At 35.9% G+C, this 9,477-nt stretch overlaps 2 protein-coding genes across 2 annotated transcripts in view; both read left to right on the top strand.

Annotated features, from left to right (window-relative positions):
- Window positions 1-484: 484 nt before the first annotated feature.
- Window positions 485-5,186, top strand: LOC136798281 (solute carrier organic anion transporter family member 4A1-like). The gene is made up of 6 exons (XM_067054868.1): window positions 485-1,604; window positions 1,912-2,308; window positions 2,681-2,858; window positions 3,303-3,459; window positions 3,774-3,937; window positions 4,181-5,186. Exons 1-6 carry the CDS (start codon window positions 828-830, stop codon window positions 4,515-4,517), a joined length of 2,010 nt encoding a protein of 669 aa, XP_066910969.1. The 5' UTR covers window positions 485-827; the 3' UTR covers window positions 4,518-5,186.
- A 2,572-nt stretch (window positions 5,187-7,758) lies between these two features.
- The window catches only part of LOC136798255 (solute carrier organic anion transporter family member 4A1-like), a gene marked incomplete in the record, with an annotated part of 6,662 nt that continues 4,943 nt past the window's right edge, over window positions 7,759-9,477 (top strand). The window contains 3 exon segments of the mRNA XM_067054834.1: window positions 7,759-8,162; window positions 8,602-8,995; window positions 9,375-9,477. Of these exon segments, the coding sequence (XP_066910935.1) occupies window positions 7,842-8,162; window positions 8,602-8,995; window positions 9,375-9,477 (818 nt within the window).

Below are 9,477 nucleotides of genomic sequence, written 5' to 3'. Positions count from 1 at the left end.
TCTGGAAATCTTATCAATTGTCACTCAACTTGACTATTTGTTAATGAATCTTATTTACATACAGATTCGTCATGTGACTTGTTCTATTACACGCTTTGTAGAGCGAGGGGAAAATAGAATAATCAGATTGCTTTGCATGAGCTGCGTGGGTAGATTATTATACGCGGTGATCACAATACCAGCTTTAAAAGCATTAATTATCATATAAAATTGAGTGCAATGCGTTGTAATTGTTCTCCTATTGTCCTGACTTAACCATCTAGAGGATAACATCTATTATTTCGGATCATCAATAACATTTTTGATTTTTTTTTAAAGTGATTTCTTTTTTTCGCATAGCTCAGCGGAAGGGAATTTTGTTTGACAACTGAGACGGTCAATCTTTAGAGAGAAGGAGAGAAAAAATACAAAATATGTATTATAAAGTCATAATTCGATTTAAATCTCAGCTTTGTGGTAACTATCATAAGCACACGTAAGTATCATCAGAATAAAATATTAAAAAAAATTGATGCTTGCATGACTGATGGTTGGTGTGTGTTTTAAAGTGAGACTTCAGATACTGTAAGCCTTTCTTCATTATGTAAGTATAACTTATTACAGGGGACAATCAGGTCAATTGTGGAGCTCAGATGATGCCAATTTGGGGCCTTGTGGTGAAACCTCTGAAACTATTTTTATGAAAATTATTTTACAATATTTTGGTATGACAACGGTTTTAAATTGCCTGCGAGTATTTTACACGAGACAAAATTCTATGCTGACTCATCGTTTTTATCTTAGAACAGAAAAAAAAACTTTATAAAACAAATAAAAACTGTCACGTGATGGAAAACCCAACTTTCACTTTTGAAGAAGTTAATGTGGGGAATAAAAACAAAGACGCTGAGTCAGGGAATAATAATGAAAACATAGACAATAACAATTCACAAACACCCTATATCGGACATAAAAAAGAAAAGGATCCTCGCTATGGCTGGTATCAATTTACACCAAAATTTCTTCGCTTCTTGAACAAACCTTTTTGGTTTTTAGTTTTTCTGTCATTAGCTGGAGCAGCGCAAGGACTTGTTGTGACAGGCGTCACTTTTACCATATTAACTTCGATAGAAAAACAATATGGATTTTCAAGTTCGCACGTGGGATTGTTTGGAACGTTATATGATGCCGGTTTTGGTATATTATGTTTGTTTGTGGGCTTTATTGGCCATCGTCACAAACCACGCTGGATAGGGATAGGGATGATAGTAATGGCTTTGGGTGCTGTTTTGTTATCCGTACCAAAATATATTATCGGGGGTTATCATGCTGGTATCGAGAGAGATGCTGATTTTTGTCAATATTCTAAAGATTCAAATTACACTCCCGAATGTGGTGGATCTTCTCCATGGTATTATACGCTGATATTCTTAGCAGGGAACGCCATTATGGGTATGGGTGCAACGCCATTGTATGTTTTAGGACCCGCCCATATTGATGAAATTACCAAGAGAGGACAGAATGGATTGTACAACGGTGTATGGGCAACCGCAGCCGCACTGGGACCAGCTATCGGGTTCATTATTGGACTACCCATTCTCAATACTTGGGTTGATGTCGACGAGGTTAGAATAATTCTTTTTCTGCATGGAAAGAGCTTCCAAGAGTCAGCAATGATAAGAACTCTTAAGAATGAGAATTCTAACGAGGATTATTTTAAATATTGTCGATTAAAGCCAATTTTATAGTTATTTTGACATCTTACAAAATCAAATTCCTGCTGTATGGCTTTTAAATCAGGAAATGTAAAAACCTTTGAATATAAAAACCAGCGTTTTACTCTGACGTAGTTCGAATTTTGATCAATTAAGTGATAAACCACAAGAACGTGTTTTTCGAAAATATCTAAATTACGAAACCTTTCATTTTCAGCCAGTGAACTTTACACTCAAGCCGGAAGATCGGAATTGGGTAGGAGCGTGGTGGATGGGTTACCTCATCGGGGCCTTCATTCTCTTCCTACCCGCCATCCCGATGTTGGGCTTCCCCCATGTCTTCCCAAACGCGCAGCAGATAAAGGAGGAGAAACGAAAAAACGAAGATGATATTATAGAACACGAACAGCCTGCAAAGCACACTTTGAAAACAGTATGGCCTGCAGTCAAGAGTTTACTCAAGAATATTCCATTCTTATGTATTTGTTTAGCCTCAGCTTGTGAGAGTTTGACAGTAGGAGGATTTTCAACTTTCTTCGCCAAACTGGTGGAAACGCAATTTAACTTCACTTCGGGAAATTCTTCACTCTACACAGGAGCAATCATCATTCCAGGTAAGATATGTTTGGTCTTTAGTCTTAAAAGATGACAACTTTAATCCCCAAAAGAGAAAACTATTTGTAAGACAATTGGAGTTATCATATGAGTCAGTTCTGAATGTTAACGGTTAAAAAGTCACCACCGGTACTTCCTTGTCATACACAGCTCTTCCATTATCATGAGCTATATAAAAGAAAAAGAAAAAATAGGTAATTTTCGATAAAACGGTGTTACTGATGCGTATATTGTAAGCCTTGTCCCAGGTTTTGTTTGGATGGCTATAGTGTTAAAAGGGGCTGAAGATTAGTAACAGTAACAGTAAAGAAAAATATTCCTGTAAGCAAGGCTTCTTCGACGATTCAGAATCTCTTTTCCATCCCTTTCAGGAGCTGCAGGAGGGATGTTGGCCGGAGGAATCATTCTTTACCGTTACAAGTGGAATTGTAAGAAGATATTGAGAGTGACCACCATTATGGAATTTTGTGCGGTCGTTTGTGTTTTCTCCATGTTCATTGGTTGTTCCGGAAGAGATGTGGTTGGTGGGAATGTACCCTACCGTAACACGTGAGTTGACTTTTTTACTCCTCAAACTGTTTTTTTTTTTTAGAAGAACCGAATACCTTTTAATTATAGCACGTCAATTCATGTATAAATCCAATAGGGTAAACAATCTTTATAAGTTTGTTGAAAGTCTGTTGACTACCTAAATTTATATAGGCCCATTATACAGAGGTGGGACAATTATGCTATTTTTTGCGCTATTAGCATGCTATCTGAATTCATTCTATTTTTCGGTTTTGACCTTATCTCTCAATCTTTAAAATATTTTGAATTTAATGTTGTTACTACTGAAACAAAGTCCGTAAGATTTTTCATCAGTGAGAAAAATCATCGCTTTCATCGGTTTCAAAAGAAATACCTCGGTTAAAGATATGTATACTTCATGGCTCTCTGAAATGGTAATCTTACTTGAAAGAAAGTTAAACTCTCCCTTGTTTTTATTTCCAGGTCAACAATCTCGTTACAATCAGGGTGCAACGAATATTGTCAATGTTCCACAAGATATTATAAACCAGTTTGTTCAGTGGCCGACCAACAAACCTATTACTCGCCTTGTCACGCTGGATGCTCAAACGAGAATAGCATCGATTTGAATGGTGAAAAGGTACGTCATTATCATGTGTGACTTCGCATTCCTTGATTCCTCAAAAACCTAATCAATATTTCACTCCTAATCTCAAATAGTTTCAATCGCGGAATTAGTTGTTGTCTCCATCGGGCTTAGCCAATGGTCAAACCAAACCAATTCTTATTGCCAACACTGTGCAATAAAAAGCAGTGGTCTTCTTCGAACTTATAATAATTGACCAAAAAAATTACAATAAGTGCAAGACTTTTGTTTACTTCATGTGAAAATGTCCGACCTTCAGCAGACACGGAACTTATTATTGTTAATGACTTTAATACTCGGTATTTCAGTATTTCAAAGATTGTTTATGCTTGGGGACTGGTGCAGAGAATTTAGTGAAAAATGGAAGATGCACTCCTGAATGTGATTTGTTTCCATTGTTCTTCGTTGGTGCATTCCTTATGATGTTCTTCACTTTCTTGAACAATGTTCCTATGCTAGTTGCTATCTTCAGGTAAGTTCTGATATGATATGTCTCCCGAACTATAAAGTATTCTCATGATTCAAGATCAGTTTCACTTGGCTACTTTCATCTTTGAGCACTTACAAGTTGTTAGGATCAACTTGATGATGGTGGTAAGGAAAGTGGACCAAAAGAACCATCTAACCAATATGTCAAGTTTTCACATTTTCTCACAGTGCAGTTAATAAACATTCCATTAGCTGATTATCAAATATTTCAATCTTTTCATTCCAGGGTTGTTCCAGAAGGACAAGGTTCATTTGCCATGGGTTTCCAACAAATTTTCGTTCGTTTTCTTGGCTTCATTCCGGCTCCTACATTGTTCGGAAGTTTAATCGATAAAAGCTGTAAATTATGGCATGAAGATGAATGCACAGATTCAAAAACAAGCTGTTTAGAATACGAAAATGAGGATTTCAGATATTATTTGTTTATTCTCGGTGCCGTTACAAAAGTACTGACTTTTATATTTTTGTTTGCTGCATACAAGACATACACGCTACCACCAAATAAGCGTGATGATAGTGTAAGACATCCACGAACTAACCAAATTACCGTGACCGAAAGATAGAGTTAATGGAAATTGGGTTTTTTTGTGTAAATATTGGTTTTCTTCTTTCTTATATTTCATACATTGTGGTCATATAATGCGACAAAAATAATTCTTAAAAATTTTCTTGTACACTTTTCTGTAGATTTGTAGATATTTTTATATTTATCGACTCTAGAGTCCACTTTCTTTGATTAAATTGAGACCTTGACCATGACAGTCTCTGAAAAAAATAGTGTTATAATTTTCAAGTAAGAAAAATCACAACATTTTTGCAACAAATATTTCGCCCTTGAATTTGATATAAAGGACTCCTAATGAGGGTAACGGAAGCTGCTTCCATACTAAATTTGTTTTTCATTCTGTGTTTGAATGGATAATCTTTGACATTAAAAGTTGAGATGCTCTCAGCAAGAGATTATGGATTCAAGCTTTAAGTTTTTCTTTCATTTAGTATAATAGTTTAGAATCGAAATTTATAAAATAAAATCGAAAGCGTGGGCTTGAAAACTTGCTCGTCCATAAAAGGCGCTGGCAGCCAGTTTGATGAGCTTATTTCATTTCTTGTAAATACTTTTTCTTTTTTTATCTTTATCGCTATCTTCGTATATATTTTTCTATTTAAGAATTTCTATTTTGTCATAATTTGTTTGGTTCATAACAAACATAAAATATCATAAACACTTGCAATTACATGAATTGTTTTTGTCTACTATAAATCCAGTCCAAAGATATTTTGGTATACCACAACACCCCGGTGGAAAAATAGGCCAAAAAATCGTCCCCGGCGGAAAAAATCTCCTACAATTTCAACCCTACTGCGAAATTGCTCTATGATTTTATCCCCATTGAAAACTGAATGTAAAAAATTGCACTCCAAAACCATCCCCACTGGAATTTTCGAGCTGGAAACAATAGATTTTCTATCTCCATTGGCATTTTGATAGAAATTTTCATCCCCACTGGGGGAAAAAGTTCCACAGGGGTGTAGCATTACCTCTAACTAACGGGTGTTTCAAAAAAGTGTACAAGTTTGAATTAAGATTATGAGAAAACTAAAAATATTATAAACCTAAACTTTTTCATCATCAGAAAGAAGAAAAATAACTTGAATTTTGAGCTATCATACTTTAAATTTGCTTCACGTGGTCAAAAGTTATGATGAAAGTTCAAAAAGATTCTCTTTCGAAAGAGCGTGGTTTTTGAGAAAAACCTTTGTGGATCGATTCTTTTTTGTATAAAAAAAGAGTGTTTTTCTTATGATGCGACACAGTCAGTTTAAGATTTTTCGATTAAAATGATTTTTTTTTATTCTTTCGATGATCAAAACATTCGAAGACCCTCGAATCTTTAGTTCTTGAAAAAGTATCAAAAAGCTTTTTTCAGTGTTTTGTAATCTCCTCTTTCTTCTCAATGACGTTTTTTCTGAAGAGAATTTTTTCGAATTTTCTTTATATAACTTTTGAACGGAGTAGTACTCCCTCCGTCCATCCACTCGTTCCGAGATTTTCCGATTTTTTTCCTCACCTCGGAACTATCATAAAATATTTGTTGTATTTAACTCGAAGTCATGCGATAACAGAAGTACGTAATGAAAGGTAGAATTGGTCCTTATTAGCCTTAGGCCTTATTAACTTATGGAATACGTGCAATTCATTGGTTCAAAACACGTTTAGAAATATTTTAGAACTATGGGTTTGCCTCTGAAACATCCGTCGTGAAGAATGACGTTCGAAACGTTGGAAATTTAGTATTGGCCTGTAACATTTCCATTTCTGATGAGTTTGTTTGCTGTTTGTTTTTGATTGGTGAATATCCCTTTTTGTCGAAATTCAAACTCAAATTTATATAGAAAATACACGACTAGGAAAAAGGTGACGTTATAAAAAAATGTCAGATCAGATGATTAAAGTTTAATACAAGCACCTTTTTGCAGCGGATAACTGAATTCGTATAATACATTTCAAAATTTTATAAATAGTTTCAAAATTTTTAGAACCACCTCCCACTTTGACACCCCCTTCTCACTGACCCGGTAGGATTTTCTCATCCAGTGGGGGTAAAAATAACGGACTAAAACTCGATGGGGATTGATAATTCTTATATTTTTTATAGCTGGGGATTTCTTTCTTCTCAAGTCAGAAAATTCAGTGGGTATGGAAAAAATTGCATGATATTTTGCAGTGAGGATTGGCTTATTTGATTATATTTAGTGGGAACAAAAATTGGAGGATAATTTTCCACCGGGGATGATATTTTGGCTATTTTTTCCAGTGGGAAGGGAAGACACACTTGGAGGTCTGTGAGAAGGAGGTATACTTTGAAGTAAGAATACCTATAGTCACTGCATTAAGTGGAAAAAGCTAGACATAGATGCATTTTGACCCGAATACAAAGGCAATCAGTTGTAGATGAGTTGTTGGTTTTTGATTCACATTTACGTAAAATTTTACTTTGGCATTCTTATAGATTTATAAGTGACATTTTGACTAGCGTGGTACGTAAAGTTGCTCGATTATGAATACGTCACACCATAAGACAGCTATAAGATATTTGATATTGCTAGAAATGTTTTCCTCACTGTTGACGGCACGCTACCACACAAACAAACATGAAATACCTCATTTACAAGCGTTTTTAAATGGATTAAGAATTTTCTCCTGTAATAAGATACGTTGACTTGAACAATGAGAACAACACTTCCCATATTTTTGTCAAACTATAAAGAAAAGAAATAATTTTATAACTTGTTATGTGGACGAGAAATCTGAAAGACTTCAATAATCAATATGTAGTGACTCTAGTTTTGGTTGCTCAAAATTTTCATGTTTATTAATGCGTGTTTGACAAGGACTTGATAGTTTTCTTGCATCATTGTTATCTGAGCTGAACAACAATATTGACATTTTTTGCAATAATACGAGCCAAAAATATGGATGAAAATAACATGACTGAGCAGAACTCCAACCTGAATTATTGTTGGTGAAGAGAAGAGGGAAAATGGAGGGGAGAAGTCACTGCCAACTGAACGGAGATATGGCTGAGATCATTTCGACCCGATTGTTACAATTTCTTACCGCCGTCTTCTTTTTGGCTGCCTGTGCCTTATTGTCTTTGGACAAGGGCTAGCATGTACGGGAATTAATAATACAATGATCACAAGCATCGAAAAACGCTATGGATTTAAAACAACGCAGATTGGGATTTTTTCGACACTTTTTCACACATCTGTCGGGACGTTTGTCAGCATTGTCTGATTTTTGACATCGTCATCGGCCTTTTACTTTAGGATTAGGATGTCTTGCAATTGGACTGGGACTTTTTATCATCACAATTCCACATTATATGGTGTCAAAATATCAAGCTGGCATTACCTTACTGTCAGATACATGTCGATTAAACATGAGCAGTACTTCAATAGACACTTGTGAAGAACCAAGTGAAAATGGAAATCAATATTTTGGTATTTTTGCAATAGGTTATATCTGTATGGGACTTGGCGTTACGCCCTTATATAGTCTGGGATACGCCCATTGTGAAGATATTGTAGGGCGTGGCAAGAGTAGTCTCTATTTGAGCATTATGAGTGCGATCGCAGCGTTTGGTCCAGCTGCTGGCTTCACAATTGCAAACCCCATTCTCAATGTTTTCGTTGACTTAAAACAGGTGAGGTTTGACATTCTTGCCACGTCAATTCTTGATAGAGCCAACGGCCGTTTAATGTATAATTTTTCGCGTTATAAAAAAAGTTCATGTTTTTATAACTAGAGATAACGAGGTTTCAACATTTTTAAAACGTGGACCTACCTATTCTCACCCAGATGCAGTAGGATTTTTCCAGCCAGTGGGGGTAAAATAACACACTGAAACTCGATGGGGGGGAGTATTCTCATGTTTTTTATTGCTGAGAAATTCGAATCCCATTGTCAAGTCAAAAAAATCAACGCGGTAGATAGAGGTTCCACCGGGTCTTTGAGAAAGGGATGTCCTATCCTAGCTGTGATGTTCTGATCAGACTTTGTGACATCATATCACAGCATACCCTCCCGATAGATTTTCCTTTTAACAAAAGTAAATCTTAAGTTTCCTGTCTCTGTCTTTTTAGCCTGAGAATTCCCATCTGACACCAGAAAACAGGAATTGGGTCGGTGCGTGGTGGCTTGGTTACCTCGTTGGTGCTGGCATCGTTATTCTTGCTTCAATACCTATGTTAGGATTTCCCTCGCTCTTTGATGATACGGAGCGCGTTCGAAAGGAGAAAAACAAATTTGCTGACACAAACAAAGAAGATCACGATCTCAACCACGATTTGAAGTCATTATGGCCGTCGACGAAAAGCTTGTTCAAGAATGTTCCCTTCATTTTGATCTGTTTGGGAAACGCAATGGAGAGTTTTCTGATTGGTGGTTTTGCAATTTTTCTTCCAAAGTTCATTGAGACACAGTTTCATCAGACAGCAGCAAAGTCTGCTCTCCTCACGGGGGTCGTTATCATTCCAGGTAAGTTACACGTGAGGTCTTTTGATCAGTATCCACTTTGCTGAACTCACAACCCATCTCTATTTTCTTTGCGTCTTTTCCACATTACTTATATCTTTGTCAATGCGTAACTATGTTTTTGTTGCTTTCAATTCACAATTTATGTCAATCCTACAAATTCAGTTTAAGCTTAGCTTTACAGTTTCAGTTTCATGTTAATACATTTTTGGTTCTGTGCATCAGTTTGGTTCTACCTTACCGTCGTTCTTTGTTAAAGCCCTAAAAAAACTCTTCTCCAATAAAGAATGCATATTTCTTGATATTTTGTATTACTTTCTAACAGTTCTGGCTTTTTGCAATAGAGTTTTTAAGTAAATTGTGAAATTCACTTATTCTTCAGGAGCGGCAGTTGGCATGTTTACTGGTGCATTTTTTGTGAAGAAATATAAATGGGATTGTAAAAGAATCATTCGCAATGCATTTATTGTGTCCCTCCTTTCAAC

Source organism: Clytia hemisphaerica, unplaced genomic scaffold, assembly GCF_902728285.1.
Source record: "Clytia hemisphaerica strain Z4C2 unplaced genomic scaffold, Clytia hemisphaerica genome assembly, whole genome shotgun sequence".
Classification (NCBI taxonomy): Eukaryota; Metazoa; Cnidaria; class Hydrozoa; order Leptothecata; family Clytiidae; genus Clytia; species Clytia hemisphaerica.
The sequence above is the reverse complement of the archived record's forward strand: the minus strand, read 5'-3'. Positions and strand labels throughout refer to the sequence as shown.

What these genes read in the sequence shown, in the direction of transcription:
- LOC136798281 (XM_067054868.1), top strand. Translation starts at nt 828, where the DNA reads ATGGAAAACCCAACTTTCACTTTTGAAGAAGTTAATGTGGGGAATAAA. An exon ending in AGGAGCAATCATCATTCCAG is followed by an intron (nt 2,309 to 2,680) that starts GTAAGATATGTT and finishes CATCCCTTTCAG; the next exon opens with GAGCTGCAGGAGGGATGTTG. An exon ending in TCGATTTGAATGGTGAAAAG is followed by an intron (nt 3,460 to 3,773) that starts GTACGTCATTAT and finishes TCGGTATTTCAG; the next exon opens with TATTTCAAAGATTGTTTATG.